The 23,844-nt window shown below is 43.8% G+C and overlaps 1 protein-coding gene across 3 annotated transcripts in view; it reads right to left on the reverse strand.

Annotated features, from left to right (window-relative positions):
- Positions 1-23,844, reverse strand: part of ANKH (ANKH inorganic pyrophosphate transport regulator) — a 759,848-nt gene that overhangs the window by 114,245 nt on the left and 621,759 nt on the right. For all 3 annotated transcript variants that reach the window (XM_069620449.1, XM_069620448.1, XM_069620450.1), the window contains 2 exons: positions 16,609-16,701; positions 1,876-1,974 (listed from right to left, as the gene is read on the reverse strand). In XM_069620449.1, coding sequence (XP_069476550.1) covers positions 1,876-1,974; positions 16,609-16,701 — 192 coding nt within the window. The remainder of the gene's footprint in view (positions 1-1,875; positions 1,975-16,608; positions 16,702-23,844) is intronic.

The raw sequence follows: 23,844 nt of genomic DNA on the forward strand, positions 1-23,844 counted from the left end.
CCTCAGGGTCATCTTCGACTCCACACTCTCCTTCTCTCCTCACATTTCTGATGTCTCAAAGAAGTCACACTACCAGCTGCACCTCTTCAGAGGTATTCTTCCTTTCCTCTCCTTCCCCCAGAAGCTCACTGTCTCCAGAGCCATGGTTCTTTCTAAGCTGGACTACTGTAACAGCCTCTATCTAAATCTGCCTGCCTCTACTCTCCGCCCTCTGCAACTCATCCAGAATAGGACTGCGAGACTTGTCCTTGGCCTCAAGCCCAGGGACCGTATCCCTCCAGGACTGAAATCTCTGCACTGGCTCCCAGTGGCTGCGAGGATTAAGTTCAAAACCCTCTGTATTGTCCACAAGGCCTTCTGGGGCCTGGGACCGAAATACCTTCAACTCTTTCTCTTCCTAAATATCTTCCTTCTCGAGCTCTTCGCTCATCCGCCTCCAACTCCCTCAGGGTCAACCGCTTCTCCAAGCAATGAGTTGTGGGTAGATCTCTCTCCTCGGCTGGAACAGCCTTCCTGCCTCCCTGAAACTTGAGGAGAACCATCTCCGGTTCCGGAAGCACCTCAAAACCTTCCTCTTTGCTTCTGCTTTCTCCTCCCCTCTCCCCAGCTAAATTCCTGATTGAAACTGCTTTGAATCTGCACTGAGCCACTCTCACTGTTCTAGGTCCCTGGCCCAGCCACTTTCCCCCTGCTCTACCTCCTTGGCAACCCTTGCATTGCGGGACTGTCTCTGTATCCCTACAGCCCCTTCCCAGCACTTGTCTGCACTTACCTTGCACTTGCCACCAGCTGGTCATTATTTATCTGGTTATGCTACTACCTCTGTACTGCACTTTCCCCTCTCCCTTTGCCCTTGCACTTTCCCTTCCCCTATTCCCATGCACTTGCGCGATCTGAATGATACCTGGCCTAGTAAGATCGTTGTCTATCTTCCCTTTGTCCCCCCCTCCCTGCCTCATCGCGCCTTGAAACACTTGTGTATAGGCTTGTTATAAATGCCATATCATATCATATCATTTAGCGGTTTTGTAGTAAGTAATAAAGAATATTTAGAAATGATATCTTGTGTTTGCTTATGAATTAATAATTGATAGTAATTAAATGTGAATACAAAATAATTTTAAAATAAGGAGGCTTTAGAATAATTGCCTCTGATCACCTCTCTTTTGAATTATGTTTGCAAAAATATAGAGTGCAGGGAATGGTCAGAGTTGTGTTTATTCTGATATTTTTTTATATTGAAATAGAAATTAATATGAAAGTTAAGACGGGACAGGCCTTCTGCTCAGTTTAGAATTCTCTCCCAAAGCAGGCAAATCATGGCACACCTTACCTCAGGTTATATTTACTAATGATGATCACCTTAGGTGTTGCAAGCCTTTGAAGACACGCCTTTAAAGACGTGTTTCTCATGTCTCCTGAACACTAAGGTTTAGCCTCATATTGGAGCATCAACCAGCACATTGATGCTCCTGTGGGCGCTTAGTCGCACTTTATACATTTAAATCAAATATCTGTGATGGAGTTGCTATTATTATATAAGGGGCAAAACATGTATGCAGCACCATTGACAACGTAGTATCCTATGAAAAGAATTGAGGGGTGAAGAATAATACATTGTTAAATATCACTAATATACCTCATTGTACATGTTGGAAAGGTTGGGATCCCGGCAAGATAATAATACATACACCCCTAAAAGACCCAGAATGTCAGGGTTACATACTGAAAATGGACACAAATGTTTTGCAGAAGAACTTATAATATACTGATCACAGCAGCCTAGCACAGACAATCACATGACCTTTGATCTAGAAAGAAATTAGACAACCTGGCATACTCTTGCATTTATGATCGCAATCATTGGCACCTTACCGTTAAGGACAGAGCCATGCAGACAAATGTGAATTTCTTGATGTGTGATTTGGAAACTGCACTGCCACTGCTGTTCTCCAATTTGTTGCTAGGGTTGTTCTGAGGGGATAGGAAATGAGAGAGATATAGAAATTAGGGATTCACTTGATATGATATATCATTTATAACGTGCCTATACACAAGTGTTTAAAGGTGCGACAAGACAAGATAGGGAAGACAAAGAGAGAACAAGATAAACAATCTTACTAGGCATGGTGTCATTCAGATCGTTCAAGTGCAACAATGCAAAGTGCAGGGGGGAGCGAGAGGGGGACGTGCGAGGGAGAGGGAGGTGGGAAGTGCAATCAAGGCAGCATTTGCTCTAAGTAAGTGCATCCAGGGCAGCACAACTGAGTACAAGGAGGAGGGGACTGTAGAGGTTACAGTTACAGCCCCTAAGTGTGCGGTAGGCCTGGAGGCAGTGCATTGGAGACTGATCATGGAGGAGCCTGGTACCCAGCAAGGCTCTAAGGGTAGCCAGGCAACCAGTCAGCGCAGCAGACAGGTAGGTCAGCAGGGGAGGGAGAGAACGCAGAGGAGAACAGGAAAGTCTTGAGCTCCTTCCGGAACTTCAGGTGGTCCGCCTCAAGTTTGTGGGGAGAAGGGAGACTTGTATTCTACAATATGTGGAAATTACAGGATCGTTGTTGTATGGAAGGTATTGCGCTCCTGCTATCCAAGTATGTTTCAGGATACAAAAAAGGCATAGTGAATGCTTGCATTGGTAGTCGATGCACCACTACACAAACACCTTGCGGTCAGTGGAAGGCTAACAAAGTAATGGTTTGTTCTATACAAGCCATCCAAGGCATTCTATGACAAAATGTGTGGTACAGGGGCACCTAGGTATTGAATAAAGTTATATCTACTGAAAAGCAAGATACCCCATTTATTAAGACAATAAATCTTGTCTGACCAAAACTACCAGATGCAAAATAAATCTAGTGGATCACGATTTCATTTCATAGACGATGTGGTCTAGTTGCGTCAACCCTTGACTAAGAATCAGTTGGTTCTGGTCAAACTGATTTTACTCCCTGTGATTCAAATTGTACATATGTATAAATGGTGAATGAATAAAAACGACTTCAGGTATTTTGTTTAGTACAGTTCCAATTATGTATAGAGTTGCAGATGGGTAACAATTAACAACATGAATATACTTCACCAGGTGGCTCCAAGTGATGTTTGATGGACAACGAGAGCGAATCCTGAGTTATCACTCAGAGGTCCAAGGTGAAATTAATATCAGCGATGGTAGGTGGGCATCCACAATTTTATATTGTGCATGCCATTCAGCACTCCTTACCTACACCCCTGCACTATCTTCATGGATAAGGGAGGTTTGTGTGAACATACAACCTGAGACAAAACAAATAAGTGGAACCTTGCCACAATAGCCCACTCCCATCTAGTATCAGGCACCCATCATATTACCCACACTCTGAGAGGCAGAGAAGATGTGGTATTCCCTTTCTCTGATGCCATACCAGAGGAGGAGGACTTTGAAATTACACTAGTGTGATACCATAGTAGGGGGATTCAGCATCTTTATACACTGTGGCATCCTATCTGAGACACACACTCCATGTTTATTCCACTCTACCCATCACATACTGGTTTCTTTAACATGGTCTCATAGACGCCCCCACCCCCACACACATACCCACAATGATATGATATGATATGGCATTTGTAACGCACCTATAAACAAGTGTTTCAAGGCGCGATGAGGCGGGGGGGAACAAGGGGAGACCGACAACGATCCTACTAGGCCAGGTGTCATTCAGATCGCGCAAGTGCAAGGGTAGAGGGGAAGGGAAAAGTGCAGGGGGGGAGAGGTAGAGGGAAAAGTGCATGACAGGGGGTTATAGCATATAGGATTAATAACAAGGGCCAGTTGGTGGCAAGTGCGAGGTAAGTGCAGACAAGTGCTGGGTAGGGGGGCTGTAGGGATACAGACAGTCCCGCAGTGCAGGGGTTGCCAGGGAGGCAGTGCAGGGGAGAGTGGCTGGGCCAAGAACCGAGAACGGTGAGTGGCCCAGTTGCAGATTCAGTGCAGTTTCAGTAATTTTAGCAGGGGATAGGGGGAGAGAAAGCGGAGGCAAAGAGGAAGATTTTGAGGTGCTTCCGGAACCGGAGATGGTTCTCCTCAAATCACAAAATCACACACCATACTGGTCTATGTGCTGCTCCTGATGTTTGAGATCATCTGGGTACAATACCTGTTCTCTGTAAAGTGCCTTGTCGATTGTGTATTGTGTCACCATTTTGTAAATTACTATTTGATCCTTTACACTGTGATGTAACAGACATACATTTTAAAATCCAGGCTTGTTTCAATTTGGTCCAAACAATAGGAACAGGCACATGTATGTCCCACAGTGCTTTGCTTTGGAAGGCCTAGCATAAAAGAAGAGACATGTGAACTTGTGTACTGTCATAGGATGAAATGAGATCTCAAATGCCAAGTTCGAAGGTTCAGGGATGTTTGTTAGGGGTTTAGGAGTATCTTAGGTATCTGAGGTTGCAGGTCTGGAATTCATAAAAAGCAATATGAACCAGTATTCCCTATAGGACTGTGGTCCTCAGACCTTCCCCTCTCTCTCCTAGAATCCACCTTCCTGGGGGAAAATAAAGTCACACACAGTCTCCAGGGTATTAAGTGCCCCACACATCTTTCCGGGTTGTGGTAGATGCTTGATTGTCTTTCATAGATGCAGTCAGGCCGTTGCTCATTAGCTTCAAGAAATGCAGACACCACCACCACTGATGTCTTGGTTCATCCAGTTGTGGGATGGGCGGTAGACTCGGAGATCCTTTGCAGAGTTGTGGTGGGTCCTGGGGTTGAGTGTAACCCTCTTACAGACTGTTGAAAACCTCTTTACTTACTACTCCCCCTCCAAGCTAGGAGCCTTCTTTGTGCCTTTTGGATTTTGACCAGCCGTCTCTTGTCTTCCTCTCTCCCTCAACATTTCACAACGCACTATAATTCACCTATACCATCTCTGTCTCTCTTTCTTTAGATCGCACCCCCCCCCCCACCTGTCTACTGGTTTGCAGCTTCTCCTCTTTCTCCTCCTTGGCTGGTCTACCGCTGCCTCTTTCATCTCCTCTGCTCATCTCTATACTGTTGTTCTTTGCTTCTCCCCCTCCTCACTTCACCACCTCAGCACCATTACCTCCTCTTCACCCCTTTGTATTGGTTTCTCATATTGGTCCTGAAAAGGGTTTCTCTGATCCTCCTACAACTAGTTTCTCAGGTTCTCCTCCTGTTGTCTCTCCTCCTCTTCTCCCAAGTTATTCCTTTCCTTCAACTACTCTCCTCCTCTCTCTCTTGCTGCTCTACCCTTAACCTCCAGGCTGCTCTTCTCCGCCTTAATCTCCTCCTGCTCTCTACCACTTTCCTTCTTATCACTCTACCACGCCATATACTGTCTCTCTACTCCAACACCAGATTCCCACACTCCCCTTTCCTCCTGCCCCATTTTGTGTACCGGAGTGCCCTCCGTGGGATGGTTCAGCGATTCAGAAGTTTCAGGTGGTTGCTGACAATAAAGTGCAAGAGTTTGATTGATTATATTCATAACCCTGTGACATCTTGTCCCAATATTGTAGACTTTAGTGTGAAGGACAAACCAGAGAGTGCTTACCTTCCACTTAAACTTACATTGAGAGAAAATCGCTGGCAATCACAGTGTCAGTATTGTACATGAATGCCCACATAGGGTAATTGGGTCTATTAGTGCCAATCGTTGTACTACCCGTTGGCACCCTGAGAATGCTTCAATTGCTTTTAGCAGGGTGTTAATGGATCATAATGACGGTCTAAAGAACATTTTAAACACTGAATTTCTTACAAGCTGTGGCCTACAGGCATCTTATGGGGAGCTGGGAGCGTGTTTCTACTCCTTGACTTTTCATTTTGAGGCTGTGGTTAGCACTAATAGAGTAGTGCAAAAATAAACGGTTAGTTTGACCCTCACTGCAGGGTAGCAAGACATAATGTATCGATTGCTTTAAAAACAAAACCTAGAGACGTTAAAGTAATTGGAAAGAGAACATCTGAATGCAAATAAGCTATTAAGAAAAGGAAAAACGAGTTGGTAGATAACTCATGGAACATACTCTTGGAAGCCTCACATTTTAAAGATTCCAAGGGATTCTGGGAGATCGTGAACTTGGGCCATCTCTCATTTATGGATGGGCAGGAATTGAAATGTGCTGTCCTAGTGGACGGTTGGGCGGCCCACTTTAGTGATCTATACTTTGATAGTTATTTGATTATTCCCATTTCTACAGATATGGGAGCTCTAGGTCCTAAAATGATTAATCTAAGATTATTAATCTCCCTGTTACTGCATTAGAAGGGCCAACTCGGCTAGCATTGAGATTTTCCTGGGAATACGTGTTGAAGTATATCCAGGCACAGAGGGCTGGAAAAGTGCCGGGTTCTGATAGAGTTCCTTCAGACCTCTTCAAATATGATCCTTATTTTTGGTCTGTTATTTTATATTACATTTTAAACTTAATGTAAGAACTGAATGCCTTCTCTAATGCTTGGAAAGAAGCATTATTATGCCCAATATATAATAAAAGAAAACACATTCTTCTGTCTTCATATCAACCAATATCCCTTTTGGACAGCAGTTTTTAGAGTTTTTCTCGTACTTATTTGTATTATTTAAGTGATTGGGTGGCGATGCATAATATTTGACTGACTCTTTATTGGGTTTTCACGATGGACTTGGCATTGCAAATTAGGTCCTACATGTATACCTACTTCTTGCCAATTCTGTTCACATTAAGGACAAACCAGTATATGTTGAGTTTATGGACCTTTCCACAGCCTTTGATTTCGTCAAAGGTCAAAGCTGTGGAGGGTCCTTCCACAATTGGGCATACCGGAAACAATAGTGAGTGTCCTGGTTGAACACCACAGAGATAACAAGAGAGCAGTGGGAGTTGGGTGACTAGGTGAATGTACACCCTGGTTTTAGGTTCATATAGGTGTACAGCAGGGGTGCATTTTGGCACCCCGGTTCTTCTCTCGTAATACCAATAATTTAGAAAAGGCTTTGTTGGATGGGCAAGTGGATGTACCACGTTTGGGCACTAAAAGAATTCCGGTACTGGCTTATGGTGATGATGTTGCACTCATCGATAGGATACCACGCTCACTACAAAAAAGTATTACAAGGTATGTGAATTTCATGGATACTCTAGATTTAAAAGTTAATGCGGACAAATCGGTGGAAGTTAATTTTTAGCAAAAAAGCGCCTTAATAGACATTTTATTTACTCCACTGGGTCTGATGAGAGGATCCCAGTGAAAGATTATGGCCCTCATTGCGAGTAAGCCTGTCTGAGAAAAATGCAGGTAAAAACGGCAGGTACAACCAGCTCCGGCATTCTTCCTGGACCGGCTTACTCCGAGTTTTCAGGTAGGGGCAGTGAACTACCGGCAGGCCTGACCTGCTGGGAGTTCAGGCCCCTACCAGCAAAGTATTGCCCCCATCACTGGCACTGTTACCATCGGTGCCGGTGATAGGGGCAAACCTATTCCATAGAGTCCTTTAGGACTCCATGGACTGGGAATTTACTGCTGTTGCCGGCACCCGTAATATCCCGGCAATACCGGGATACCGGGTGCTGATAACGGTAAAGCGAGTCTGCCAGTAACCCGCCGGTAGAACCGTCAGGTTACAGCAGACTCGCAATGAGGGCCTATTTCTCATATTTGGGGGTTATCTTGGTCAAAAATCAATGGATCTTTTGAGCATTTGGCCACAGCATCCAGAAATATGATACAAGTATTGAGGCCAATAATATATTTGGCTTCATTTACAGATGTGAATCAGTGACGATTATATAGGTATTTACACCAAACGTGTTAGAGCAACTGGTACATTTGGCGCAGATGTATGGGTTTTTGGGGATCCTTGTAAGTTTCAGGTAGTTGAGAATCCATTTCACAGTAAGATTTTAGGTCTTCCTCTGTGCTCCGCTGGTTTCAAACTACATATCGAACAGGCTTTTCGTCCTATCTCTCGGTTCTGGGAGAGTGCACCTCTTAAGTTGTGGCTACCTACTCGATCAAATACTAAGGCTGTGATATCCAACATCATTTTGGACCATTTCATGCATCAACCGGGTGTTAATAAAATTCTGTGGTGCAAACATGTTTTAAAATATTTAACAGTGAGGTGTTTTCACAGCCAGACGGTCTCTAGCTTTATTTTGGCTAAATGACAAATCCAACAGATAACATTGAGACTAGAATTGGTTACAAGGGTAATCTTGTCAAGGGTGTGACTCTAGAGGAAAACATGTTGGTGTACCAATCCATGTCATCAATAGACCTACAGCCATATTTAATGTATTTGGATGAACTTTGGACTGTGTCCAGGCTTCAATTCAATATATTGGCATTAAACTCATGGTTTGCTTTGTGGAATAATCAAGGTCGAGCATCGAATAGTTTCTGTCCTCTTTGTACTGACAAGGTTGAGTCAAGTCTTAGTTTTGTATTGCCGTGCCCAAAATATACCACATTACGAGCACAATACTTGATTCCCACATTGATATGTATTAATGTAAGGAAATGTAGTGAATTGTGGGTGTCTTCAGCTTCTAATACTTTTTTAAGAAAGACAACTTGACTCTGATATACTACACTAGATGCCATGTATCAGGAATACAAAGTATATGAGATATGACTTTTATATGTTGCTTATTTGTATTGCTCTGTTTTTACTCAATATGTTATGTTATATAATGTACCTTAATGAATTGTTATACTCAATTCAAATACAGGTTTAACCCACAAATGAAACAAGTGCTCCGATTAGTACACACTTAGAGAACTACAAAGTACTCAGCTATGTTTAATCTGCAAGCGTGGCCAGGCGTTGCCTGCTTGCCTAGGTCTTATTATGTGTGGGCACCATGTTGGATTCTGAGTACCCACGGTTGTGTTTACTAGCAGTCAGTGTTGTTCTGAGTGTCTTCAGAAACTAATCAGGTAAGGGCATTTGCTTACATTCCTCACAAGGTTTCACAAGCTCATTTTGTGAGGACTCACAACCAGACGCATGAGGGATGCCTGTTGATTGCTGACACTGACCAAATCCTGTTTATTTCTCCTGTTCCTGATTCTCTATGGACAGAAATGGTGGATTTGTAGCTTGAAGAGGGTGCGGCATAGCATCTTTGAGAAGCACAAGAGTGGTTGAGCTGGGTCCAGTGTTACATTTTTCTTCTTGGGAGTTGCTCACCTTCAATCTCCTGGACATCCTGTAGCTCTGAGGCCTAAGGGAAGCTTTGCAACGTATGCAAGTTCCCGGAGGGCCGTCCTCATCTGTCAAAAGGTTCTCCTAGCCTATGGGAGGGATTAGTATATCTTTGTACCGTGTGCGGTCAGTGGACCATATTGACCTCCTGTAATCTCAGAATGGACCACCCCGGTGAAAGCTTTTTTCTTTGAGCGATAACTCACAAATCATTTTTCAGATAAATACCTCAAGAAGAATTTCTCTTCCTTCTCAGGGACACTATTCAAGGTTGAGCAAGAGCCGCCAGGAACTGTGGAAGGAGTGATGGCTTCCAGGCTGGTGATGGAAGTAGGAGCCTGGTGGATCCTCCGTTTACCTCCTCTGAATTCTACATCATGGAGCAGGTATTGTCATCTAGCCCCCAATGTCACCCATGCCCCATCATTCAGGCTCTGATATTGGACTTTGTCAGAGAACCCAGGATGGGTGTGGTGCCCTTTCGTGCACTTGATACAAATGAAGGCAATCAAGACTAGTATACACCAATATTTAACAACAACGTCCAGCAGCCCCCCTTGGGAATTCCTTAACTATGTGTTGGAGCATAGAAAATGAGATTAACTTTCAGTCTGCTTTCCAAGCCATGGAACAGGAAGGTGGGTTAGTGTAAACATGTCAGTGATAAATGCAGCTTAGGTTTCACATGGTCATCTGTTTAGCCATTTTCTCCAGCACGGCTTTGGTGGTGTGAGAAAACACCATTGTCAAGGTTGCTCACTCACTGCACCCTCCTCTACTGCAGGGTACACCACCACAACCTTGCTCTCTTACCGAGCCATATCCCTTATGTTCTTTGTCTCCTTCCACTGAACTCCTTACACGCCCCACCTGCCCTGCCCAGCATCCTAAACCATAACCCTCAGAAACTCACTCCTGTCCCCCACCAATTGTCTTTCAGGTCCCCGCCACTGCTGCCATTTCCTGAATGAGCAATATGAACGTGCATTATTTTCTTACAGGCCGCAATTTGGGAAAAGTGGGAGATACTGAGAATTCAGTCCTGATGCAGAGAAGTCTGACTGCATGTGGTCAAGGCAACAGTAAGGTTGTGGTGCTGGAACAACATGGAGAATCAGGGATCCGCTGGCACTGATCAAAGGATTTCCAAGAAAGCCCCTTGCACTGTAGACACCTTACAATCCTCCTAGCTCTGCACCAGAGCAGATAGAAACAAAAAACTAATGAACTGATACCAGCATAGTTAGAGAAACTGTGTCCCGAAGAATCTTAGTAATTACACATAGGAAACAAAAGTAATCCTTGGGAATAACCAATTAGGGACTGAATTGCAAACAGCACTGCATCCCAAGGGTTATAAAAAGGACTCCATAGTTTGCTTGGAAAGGGAAGCAGAGGTGTGCTTCAGCTTAATGGATGCTGCTAACAGAAGATATTGTTTGTTTGTTTGTGCATTTATATAGCGCTACGAACCCTCAGGAAATTGAGCGCTGGTTATTTCCCATGGTGTGTGGTGCTCATTTATCGACCTTGGAAGGATGAAAGGTTGAGTTTGGCCCTGCTGGGATTTGAACCTGCGTCAGCAGGCTCTGCACGGATGTCAAAGCGAGCACTCTACTCACTGTGCTATCTGAACGGCTATATTGTTGTAGTTTTGAAAAGCCAGGAACATACTATAGTATTGAGACTGCTCTTTCTGTGTCAATTTGTGCTCCCCCTTGATACAAGGGGAGTTTCCTGGAGCAAGGAATGATGATGCTGCCTTGAAATAAAGGGAAACCGCAGGAACACGGAATGCTGGGAGGATTCGCCTCTTGAATTCTGAGGAAGTCAAGGACTGGAGTACACCTTCTGTGAGTGCTAAACCCCAGGAAAGTAGAAAGGACTGAATGTCAAACCAATAGGTCTAAGTTAACGCTGGAGAGAAGGAAGCAGGGACGCCTACAACTTGAGAGAGGTCATCGGATATGTCAAGGTAGGAAGAAGACACAAGGTGGGTCAGACTGTGAGTCCCTCTGAAGGAGCTTTCATGGAAAGAAGCCCCTTTTCTTTTCATCTGTGTTATATTATACTATGGTAGGAATTTTTAAGATTACAATCTGAGAACTGGCCATGCCTTGGGATTTGGGTGTTTTAGCATAGCTTTGCTTGGAGGCCAAGAACTTGATAAGATTAGAATTTTTTAAAAATTTGGTTTGCATCTCCTTTGGATATTATTTCTAGCATAAGGTGACTCAAGGAGATATAAGAACTTGAAGAATAGGTTGGAACTTTCATTTAATGAAAAGCTTACTGAGGCATTGGAAGCCTTGAAGACAACTACACTTTGCGTTGACCAATCCTTTACACTGTTTGCTTTAGAACAATCTTATTAGTTGTAGGAATGTCCCAAGAACATACAGGCGTTTCGGCGCTTTTCCTGATAAAACAAACGAATAAAGGTTTGTTGTTGAAAAACCATAAGTCAGAATCACTGTGCCATTCCTCTGCCCTGTCACAGGTTGCTTGTGGTCTCAAGCAGAATGGTTTTGACCTCAACGTTCAGCATGGGTGGGACCAAGCCTGACTGGCCTACAGTCATTTCCCTTCTGGAATGGCATGTCAGGCTGAGAATTAATGGTCTGGTGGGGTGCCCTGAGCTTTGCCAGTGGTTTTTGATTCATTCATAACTCTCCAGCAAACACCCTTCTGTGTTGTATCTGTGAGAACAGGGTTAGCTCTTCTTCACTATAGTTCCTCTCTAGAGTCCAGAATGCGATGGTGTTTCCCTCTCATAATGTCCTCAAGGCAAGATGCCCTACAATCTTCCACCTGGGACCAACACTTGGATAAACCTGCCTCAAGACATTCACCCACTAGCATTGTTACTTCTGCAGAGGTGAACGCTGGGGCTGGTTCACTCTTTCTGGGTCATTAATGATACCTCAGCTCAAGGTCGGAAGTGGCCCTGAATGCGGGAAAACCCTGCTCCTATTGTGTGTGTTTATTGGGTACATTAGATGCCCCAAATGTCCCCAGGTAGATGGGGATTGTATAGATATGACAGAGAAGGAACTGTAAGATAGATCTGCCACAGAGTTAAACTGAAAACAGTATTTAATAAAGACTAGTCAATTTAGAAAATATGGTAAAACAGATCTCCTACAGCGATCACTGCTAAATGCAATGTTTACTTGAGACTAGGGCCGTGAGAGGTGAGATAAATAAGAACTTGTGATATAGTTACTGTGCAGGAAATCCTTTGAGTTTGTCAGCATGGTTGTATAGTTTGTGTTAGGTGTGACATTGTGTATACTTTTATGTCATTAGTTCTGTAGATTGCAGTAGGGGAAACGTCTGCAGGCTGGGCTATTTCCCAAAGAGTAAATGCCAAGATAGGTTATGCTAATTACTGCTTGTATAGCGATACAACACAGAGGCATAAAAGTGCGTGAATTCAACGGGAACACGAAACAGCCACAATATTAGGACTGACGCAGAAGAATAGATTTGTCATAAAGGGGTACTAAGGTTAAATGTAAAAGATTGGCAGAGGCACAAAGATATCTGGGCAGAGAATACCAAAGCTTGGCGCTGTAGACTGTAAAATATTTTCCCCTTGCGGAATTAAGTTTATATCGAGTGAAACATGATCTCTCTGCGAGCTTCTGGTAACAATTTTTGTATTGCATACTTGTATTATTTGAAGGCGTTGAAGCAGGGATTTTGAGGCTCCCTGATGGATAGCACTGACCTAAACTTTTAGAGCCTGCTAAGCCTCTAGCAATGATGAATAGATGTTTGTCTATAAGATAAGGCCAGATATGGTGAAACGGGACTGGAGGCACCGTAGAGCATGGAAGATCATCTAAAGCACATGGAGGGAAATCCACACTCGGCTGTTCGACATGCTGCAGAAAATGAGGAGGGCATTAAGGCTGGAAACCGTCTCCTGTTAACCGACGAAGCACCTAGACAACCCGAAAACGAAGGGTGCCGTCAAATTGAAACAAGTACAAAAACATGTATTTTTCGGTGTAGAAAGTTAAACGACATGTAAATGCAGTGGTCGGGTTGGGTGGGAGCGGTGCCTGCCCATTTTTTAAAAATTACGTTTTACTGTTCCTATACTTTTATTTTTCAAAGAAACTGTTCCGGAATAGTTTCGTTTTAAAATAAGAGCAGTCTTTCTAAATCGAACTGTCAGCCCCTGCGGTGGACACAAGTGCTCGCAAGGCACTAAAGGAGCCAGAAGCAGCCACGAGGGAGAACGGGTAGGTTCATGTGTGTGTTTGTGTTGGGTGTATGTGAGTGTTTTTGTGTGTGTAATGGGGGGCAAAGGGAGGGGATTTGGGGGTGTGAAAAACCCTGATTTTTAGCAAATTGGCCGAAAGAAATCAGTCTTTTAGTAAGGCGACCTAAAAAATGATATACAACTGTATTAACACCCACAGACATATCGGAAAAGACATCTTCGTTCAAAGGCAAATCCCTCACACTCACTACATAAAACAGAAAACCAAATAATTATTGATTTAGGAAGTTGGTTTGAAAAATTTAGGAGATATGGTTTTGAGACATATATTTCCAGTGTTTTTTTAATACATTGTATTTTTGGTATTCACGGGACTACTTGATAGTAGCCATTTTGGAAAGTCTTTCTTTCTAGGGGTGTGGCATCATCACTCTCCCTACTTCCAAACAAAGGGATATCCCAAATCATGCCTCAAATCATAAACACACAAACCTAGCTCACAGCAGCAAAATGATGAGATTCTTTGATTTTGCCTCGCCAAGGCTCCTTGTCATACCTCAATGCTAGTTCTGGACAGAATGCCACTCCCAAACAATATGATAAAAAGCACTTCAAACAGGATAGTCTGGGAGATATCTAGTGCCCCTACAGAGCAGCTAATAGGAAGGCTGTTCCCTTCAGACACAATAGTCCTGAAGATATCTAGAGCAACCACTGAACAGCTAAGAGGGAAGATGCTCCACTCTTCAGGCAGGATAGTCCATGAGATATCTAGGGCACCCACTGAACAGCTAAGGGAGAAGATGCTACACTCTTCAGGCAGGATAGTCCATGAGATATCTAGGGCACCCACTGAACAGCTAAGGGAGAAGATGCTACACTCTTCAGGCAGGATAGTCCATGAGATAAATAGGGCACCCACTGAACAGCTAAGGGAGAAGATGCTCCACTCTTCAGGCAGAATAGTCCATGAGATATCTAGGGCACCCACTGAACAGCTAAGGGAGAAGATGCTACACTCTTCAGACAGGATAGTCATAGATTTCTAGTGCACCCAGTGAACAGCTAAGAGGGAAGATGCTCCACTCTTCAAACACCATATTCCATAGATATCTAGTGCACCGTATTGAACAGCTAAGGGAGAAGATGCTCCACTCTTCAGGCAGGATAGTCAGAGATATCTAGTGCACCCAGTGAACAGCTTAAGGGGAAGCTGCTCCACTTTTCAGACAGGATAGTCCAGGAGATATCCAGTGCACCTTCTGCCCAGTTTAGGGGAGAGGTGCTCCACTCTTCAGCTCGAATTGTCCAGGAGATAAATAGTGCACCTACTGAACAGCTAAGGGGGAAGATGACCACTCTTCAGACACAATCGTTCGGAGATATCTAGTGCACCCAGTGAACAGTTAAAGGGGAAGCTGCTCCACTCTTCAGACAGGATAGTCCATGAGATATTTAATGCACCCGCTGCCTAGTTTAAGGTGAGAGCTGCTCCACTCTTCAGATGGAATAGTGCAGGAGATCTAGTGCACCCAGTAAACAGTTAAGGGGGAAGCTGCTCCACTCTTCAGACATGATAGACCAGGAGATACCTAGTGCACCCAGTGAACATCTATGGGGGAAAATGAACAGCTAAGGGGGAAGCTGCTCCACGCTTCAGACAGGATAGTCCGGGAGATATCTAGTGCACCCATTGAAAAGCTAAGGGGGAAGTTGCTCAACTCTTCAGACGGGACAGTCCAGGAGATACCATGGACCCGATTCATGTAATATTTTGCACGGTTCAAAGTGACTTTGCACTGCCGAAACCAACCCTGATTCATGGAACTGTGCAAAGTGTATTTTTGCAGAGCAAAGACCGTGCAAAAACATTTTTGCAGTACAAAATGACTTTTCTATTGATCTGAGATAAATGAAATATGCAATGAAAACTCACACAAAGTTTGTATTTCTGATGTGTACACTTGCTTGTTAAGTAAATAAACAAAGGACACGGATGGGCAAAATACATTTTTTTTGTAAACATTTTAAATAATTATGTCATTAATATTGTTACCTAGCATGAAATATTATTTTGAGAAAGCCAAAAAAAGGTTTGCGTGTGGAGATTTTTATTGAGAAGTTAGTTGTACAAAATCAAAAGCGCACAGCTCAAAAACGAAAATTTCTGATTTGCGCTATTGGTGCCAATAAAGTAACTTTTTTGTATGACTGAAACGAAAAGGAGGATAACTTTACTTGGCCTCCATTTTAAGCAAATGATGAAGGTTTTGAATTTTTGGGGGAAATGTTGCCTTTTTGTTCTGATACAAATGCATGCCTGCCAGGAGAAATATTTGCATTTTCCCGCACTAGGTGTAGCTAAAAGAAATTGAAAGTCTTGCTCAAGGACCATATAGATTCCTGTTCAGACTAGATGTTTCCTTCCTTTTTTAAGAGATCATGGAAAAGACCCAATTTTCTAGTATCGCTTGGTGTAAACATGTGCCACTTATTTGGTATGGCTATACTTTGGAAATATTGGTGTTCCCTTCTTTTGCCTATTTTAGGGCTAAAAAAAGGAGTTCAATGATTTCTTTGAATAATAATTACAGCAACAATACAAGTCCAGTTTACATGACCACTCTTCTCCAATCTGCTATTTTGTCCTTCTTTGATCTACCCAACAAAGACAATACCTTTCAGCCCAGGGACTAGCATTTTGGGTAAACTGAAAAATCTGGATTTGAAAAATCAGGATGACATTTTTCTCAGGCAATAAGGGAGAAGTTGTGATGATATATGAGTGGTGAAAACAGAGAAATAGCACAATATATAAAATAGCCCATTGCCATCAACTTTTCACTGAAGAAGATCAAATATTGCTCATTACATCTGCAGTAAAAAATAACGTGTCACTGAAATACAGCCACCCTTACTTGAGGCATCAAAGAATAGGAATATTGCTGCTAGCTATTGGACATCACATACATTTACTTTCATGTTATACATTAACAACTGTTATCCCCTTTTTAAATGGGAACTTTACATATGCTTTGATAAGCATGAAAGAATCTATCGACTTGCTTTACATTTTTAACAAATGGATACAGATTCTTTACAACTGTCCCTCATGTGATTCCATAGGTGCCAAAATGCATACTTGATTTTTGTTTACATATTACACACCTTATCGAATGCAGGATAGACCGCTCGGATTTCTGTCAACCAGCCATACGGCATGTGTCCCACTGGGTAGGTGGCGGTTAGAATTGCCACAGCCTGTAAAACAAGCAAGAGTCAATGATGTGGAGTGATCATTGTAGGACTAACCAACATCAAAATACACTAAACACAGTTCTTATTTGTATCACATTTAAACTCATTCTAGATCTCCCAGAACACAAGATTTACCTTATTTACTGGACACACATATTCAAGGGGAACAGTGCTACTACATTCTAAAAGTTGCAGGGAACAATGCAGGGATATGTGTATTAAATCCTCGTCCCAGTCCTTATGAAATTAGATGTACCCACCTCTCAGACAGGCAACAAAGTTGTCTCAAATAAAACACAAATATTATTCACTTAAAATTCCTGTTGGAGGCTCTTACCCTAATAAATGTGAGTGGATACGAGGATGCCGCATGCAGAGCACCACCGTTTTCCAGTCTTTCATGGCATGTAAAGATTTACTCCCTTTTTTCACATTATTCCTTATAGTAAGGCACCAGCAGTCTCGACCTTCAGGGAGGAACCTCACCTCCACAGGCACTATACTGGAATGGAGGTCCCTGTTGCGAGTGCAAAATAATCAATTGCTCCCTTCTCCTCCTGCATCAAACCAGAAGAACATACAGGCCACCTGTCCCAATCCAGCAGTCACATAGGATTGCGATAGGTACAGAGGAGATGCCTGCCAGAGTGAATCACATTCTTAACTGGGACAGAAGAGGGAATACACAAGGCTGTATTATCAGTTAGTGCATGTGAGTGGCTCCAGTGATTGAGAGCTTGGGTGGTAGCAATGACATCCAAGACCACCATGAATGCTCCTGTTCCCATAGCCCGTCCATTTACACAGATGGTTATGATGATGTCCTGTCCACAGCACTCTGAAGATCATAGGGAGAATTGGCCATTGCACCTTGAAGTCCTTTTAGGACAGACTGTTTATCTGCACCTTGACGATGTATTAGGATTTCCCTTTCTTCACTTAAACATCTGTTACGATAACTTCCCCCGCTCCCAGCCCTGGTAGCAGTGGTAATTTATGAAGGCTAGCCTACGTCACCAACTATTTATCAAAGCCACAAGAATCGTTAGAGGATGACACCATCTGAACAAACAGGTGCATCTACAACAAATCTCCATCCGAGTTTGTAGGTATGTATAAACAAACCACTCCGGTGGAAACCCACTGCAGGCATGGCTACTCGCACACATTGGAATACAGCAGCGACTAGGACAAATTTGGTCTTGCTTTCGACATAATTGTTCAACTACTTACACCAGACTACGCCTCAACGCCTCTGCCATTAGTAATTAGTGAAGACCTACGACAAATTCGGGCAAGCTGGACACATCAAGAGTCTCTTGCACTTGCGCTTTTTCCTGACCTCTCGGTCAGCAATCATTCACATGTTTGAACTTGAGGGATGCTTTTTATCAGAGCCTGGCCAGCCCTCCTACGCCTTACAATGGCCAAATGCACACATGCATTCTAGTCTTACTCCATGATCTCCAACACTCTGGAATTCGGTCCCTGAGGGCATTCCCACCACTAGCGCATTGAGACTATAATAATGGCAAAAGGTGCTATATAAATGACAACTACAATACAATACATAATAGGAGGCATATAACTTCTGGTTCCAGGGCCGGCATCATAGGCATATACCACTCCAGTGATTACAACAGGACAGGGTCACATTGTAAGGACAGACAGACAGACTATATCATTCTCATAGCCCCAAAGAATGGAAAAAAATCCTTCTCCTAGGCTCACAAGCGAGAGGACAGATCTTGTTCCAGGGTTGTGAGAGAGAACACTGATCCTCTCAAGCAGCCACCATCACCACAATAAAAGAAGGCATCATTCTTTTCTGCCTGGTGCCCCACTGAACTATCATTCCATTTTATGGACTCTGCCGTGGAGGGTCTAAAAGAAGTAAATGAAAATAGAATTGAGGACACAGTGGACTCTGCTCTCGAGAAAAACCTTCTTCTTCTGGCACCCTAACTGTCCCTATGTACCTGCTGCTTGCTGCGTTATAAGGGCAGCACCTCTATGCCCACAGGGGACCCTCCGACCCCCAGCAATCATGTGGTAGAGGAAAAGAGGACAGGGATTCAGTGAAAAAATCTATTAGAAGGGACGTGAGAAGGTTACAGCATAGCTGATCTGGACTTAGTAGATGTAGCAGCCCACACACCATCTGCACCAGTGCTGCCGGGTGCCTATCGCTATGGGCCCACAGTGGTCACATGTGCTCCCATCTGTCAAGGTTTATGTAATATACACCATCTAGGGTAAAATATACATAATATAGTGTACAGAGTGGAAGATCCTGAGAAGACTGCCATCCGCAGACACTGACTCCCTCCTGCCCTGCACTGCTCTAACTGTAAGATGTCTCCTCTGAGGGAGCTTCCCCAACTAATTAGGAGGACAAAAGAGCCCATAGGGAGCACTCCTTTGGGATGAAGGCAGACATCTAAGCAGCCTATACATCATGGTCGATCCTGAAAGATTTTTAGGGCCTATTGACTACAACGGAGGTGGAAGTAGACTACGCTCCTGTGGCAGCACTCCTACAGAGCTTGTGATGTGCTACAGGCCTTCACCTTGGAGGAGGTGGCAGTTGCAGCTGCAGCAGGCAGGAGGGACTAATAGTTGCAGGATTGGAACAGAGAATCACCAGAGACATTTTTCTTATTCTGTAATTTTCATGGCAGAAATTGTTCTGTGAGAGGATGGGACTGTAAGTCAAGTGGGGTGGATTTCGACCTAGCACTCCCTATGAAACCCAAGACCTCCAATCAAATAAGCGGTCCTTAGAGCAAAACCTGCCTTTCTGTCCATCCTCTGTTTCCCAGCTGGGGTAGAGAGTGTAGAGGTAAATCAATTGTATTCAAATACAAGAGATCAATTTACAATACGATCATCATATTAACATTAAGAATGGATGCAATATCGTTATAATGTTGTAGTTTTGCGTGTATCTACGATAGTTAATTGATGGTTGTTAAGGGTTACTTTTAATGTTATTTTGTTTCTTTGATACATTTTAGATTTCCATACATGTAGAAACATACAAATAATATTACTATAATATGGAAACACATTGTGCAACTTAGCTGGATGATATTTAAAAATAAGTGTTTTCACATTTGGGAATCTTGCACATGCGAGGTTGGCAGGGTGACAGCTGAAACTACATGGCAATGGCTATTTTGAGGACCAGGGATGGCCCAGGGTTTTTAAGTTTGGAAACTGTTAAGCAGTGGCCGAGAAGCATCGGCCACTTGGTACTGTCAATCTGGGGGAAGTGGCTGAATTTGTAACGGAGTGACTGGGAACCGACATGAATGTGGGCCTATCAGACGTTTAACACAATTATAATGGAAAAAGAGGCCACATGAAGCCAATTGAAAAGGTTGTTCATGATGGAAAGGTAAAACGCTAAGAATAAATATCTAGAGTGTCAAAGTGTGTGGAGAAATGGATTAATGCCCACTGTGAGAAACCTGAAGATGTCTACTTAGCTACTCCCCGGGGATCTGTCATCCAGGTGGCCAGGAAATGGCCATTGCTATTGGATACAGTTCCTGGGGGTGGACCAGTGAGGGAGGATCATCTGGATGGGGGTTCCTTGGGGAGTGGCCGTGGGAGGCCGACGGGTGAGACATGGTATCCCGCTTCTTTCACCACCTTTTCCCCATCCTACCACGTAGGATATTCCAAGACACTGCCCCCACTTTTACAACACAAACACTTTCGCACAACATGGAAGACAATGAACTAACACCAGAGCAGTTTACCTGACATGTCCCAATACAAGTGTCAGGCAACTGACCAGAATCAACCGTCCACCAACCCACCCACACACACACACCTGATGGCCCTTTCCCTTCCCCATGGGAATAAAAGGTGGAGCCCAAGAGCACAGGATGAGAAATGGCAGACCGCACGATGTGAGAGCTTACTCAGCACAGTAGTTCAAGAGGAGGAGAAAGACGGTGCATACCAAGAGGGTGACAAAGAGAGAAGCGACCTTGTCTTTTCCAACAAAGGACTGTGAAGCCTCCGCAGATGGAAACATAAGTCCGCGAACAATAGCCAGCGTGTGTTACAGCAGATGTCAACGGTACATGAGACCCTCCTCTGCTGATGACCAAGCTGGGGAGAGACGCGCGTCTCTGGGGTACCAACCTTGACTCGAAGGAGAGGAAATCCAAGCAGTTCATCACAGCCGGCGAGTAGAGGGGAGAGCCGATAAGAACCAAACTGTGTTGAGCAATAAATAGTCAACAGCTAAAATTGAACTTTGAAAAGCTAAAGAGGCGGAAAACCAGCAACAGAGCAGGCCAGCACCAAGTGGGTGCTCAGACAGGAAACTCTGCGTGATTACCCGATCGTAGAAAGACTATCGTAACCAGTAGCTCTTGGGAAGAGGCGAGAAGAGGTCAAAGTAGTCATACAGGGGTCTTGTAAATCCTCTGTACTGTCCAAAGCTCTTTGACTGACAGATGATTGCGAAGCTGAAGGGGATGAGTCCCGTTTGGTGAGATGAGCGAATGAACAGTGTGTTGTAAAAGTTGGTGAAAGTGAACCCAGCAGAGGGAAGCTGACAAAAGTGGCCAAAGCCTGAAGAACTGTTTAAAAAGACATTGAAATTTGGGAAAGTAAGAAAAGCCACAGTGAACCCAAAGGAGGGATGCTAACGTCTGAAAGGGGTCTGAGCCTGAAGGAGGGAGATCCGGGGTGGAACGTTATCACCCAAAGATTTATTGGAAAAGGAACTGTTTAGTCATATTGTTGGATACATTATTGTGAAGGGTCTATGCCCAGAAGAGGAGAACCAAGGGTTGAAGCCGTCACCCAAAGTATACGTGAAGCAGAACTTTGTGTTTGTTTGTTTGTTGGATACATCAGGCCTCTAAGGCAAGAGACTTTTATTGAAATGAGACTTGGACATTGAAGAACCTGATAGCTGATATGGAACTGTCGGCTTGTGCTGAGAAAGCTTCAGCATCTGCTGTGCTCAGAAGATCCACTTTGTCCCGTGCTCAAAACGTGGGGATGGGAGACCCCTGGCAATCACATCCTAACTTATTATTTGTTAACACTTCTTTCTTTATTGAACATCCTCTCCCACACACTTTCTGTAATTAGTTGTAAGGATTTGGCAATAGGTTTTTCTTAGCATCGGCCCTTTTATTTTGACACATCCCTACTAGGACTGCCTTAATTTTCATTTGATGATCGACGCTTGCTCCCATCTCACATTTAGGTTTAGGTTAGGCGTTTTTTTTCCACCATGTATTTATAGCTCAATAAACACCCTTCAACTGTGATCACTTATGTCTGTCTTTACTGTTGCCACCATGAGTTCCTTACACCAGTTAAAGGAAACTTTTGTTAAACTCGATAACCTCATAAATAAGTGTCCATGTATAAACCGTGCATGTCAGATTTAGCATTGCAGCTCTGTGACCGAGTAGAAAGATGCTCTAAAAATGTATTGTATACCATGTTATGAATGCGTGTTTTGCAGGAGGAAACTAAAGAAGAGGGTTGGGCTTGTATCTGCAATGCCATGAAACTTGTATGTTCAAGAGAGTGGTGCTCCAGTGAAAGGAAGCCAATGGGATTGTGGGGATAACATGTCATCGTATAAGGCCAACCCATTTGTATTTTGGGAAATTACTTCTAAGGGAAATGCAGGAGTGTGTTAAGTGTTATGGAAATGTATATATACTGTATCTGTTCTTTGGTTGAAGAGAGACTCAGGTTAGTTCCACTCCAAGGAGTTGTCTAGCCTCTCTCCCAGCAGCCGCTGTGAAAGTAAACTTGTTTTAGTGACAACGTGCATTCACTTCTTTTTAAGAAGTAGGTTTTAGAGTGTAGAGATCTGAGGTTGAGAGTGCAGTAGTGGGGGGCGGGAAAGGGGCTCAGCCTGTTCAACCTCCTGTCGCTGCCCCTAATCTCTGACAAAAATGACTGCAGATATTCTGATCCCGGGACGGCCCTGCTCACACTTCCTGGTGAAGCAAGACTCATTTCCTGCTTTTTTGACTGGGCTCACAACATTTCAGATGACTAGGCACAAACCGTGGTCTGAGATGGGATTAATATATTTCCCCAGATTCCAGCTTCAAGATTACTCCTTGGCCCAGGGACAGAGTAGGAAGAGACCCTCTCCAGCAAGGAATCCACACCACTCTCCAAAGAAAACCATAATGGAGAATCCCCAGGCAGAACAGAGCACGGGTGGGTAATCCATGGTCCGTTTCACCCCATCATAAACTTCAAGGGGGTCAACTGTTTTCTCCACACAGCGATATTCAAGATGGAGACCCTCTTAGCTATCATTCTCATTATAGCTCCTGGCAACTTCCTTTGCTCGGTGGACCAGGAGGATGCATAACTCCACATTCCAATCAAGGAAAGGGATAAGAGGTTCCTGCACTTTGCCAAGATGGAGAGCCACTATCAGTTCAGGGTAGTTCTATTCAATCTTTGCTCAGCCCTGGGCCTTTACCAAGACTCTGCCTCTGTGGGGTACATTTAACCACCAAGCAGAATTCCCCTCCATCAACAATCTGCACTCCAGCAGTTACCAGCAAAATGGCTGCGCTCGCACTGTTGAGCATTATTCACCTTGCCTTAAAAACTGCAGTTTGCAGTCACCAAAATAATGGCTGCGCTGTCTTTGCCAAGCCGATATGGGGCGAGATGGAACCGGGAACACACCAAGAAAGGCTGCCAGTGTATTTCCTGATCTGCACCAAGGAAGAGAGTTGGAAAGCAGTGCTGCTTTGCTGCTAGCTCAGAATTTCCCATTGAAAAAGGAAATATTTTACATTTAAAATGATGCCGCCCTGATGCCCTTTTTCATCTGTTCAACAATACACAGTCCTGATCCAGTGAGACCAGCTATGCCCAGCCATATTCAGGTTGTGCCCCATCTAAAAGATAGCATTTCTCACTGAATGAAAGGCTGTGTCAGGAAGAATCTGTGAAATCACAAACAACTTTAAAATGCTTGACTTTTTGCTACAAAATATCCCAGATAAACTCTTTAAAAGAAACCCTATCTCTTTGTGCATATGTCAGTTTCAAGGGATCTTTATTTTGACAGATACTTGTGCATTGGAAACATGATTGGGGCTTTGGAAAGATTCAGAAAATGGATGT

Source organism: Ambystoma mexicanum, chromosome 5q (assembly GCF_040938575.1).
Source record: "Ambystoma mexicanum isolate Mex_15411 chromosome 5q, UKY_AmexF1_1, whole genome shotgun sequence".
NCBI lineage: Eukaryota > Metazoa > Chordata > Amphibia > Caudata > Ambystomatidae > Ambystoma > Ambystoma mexicanum.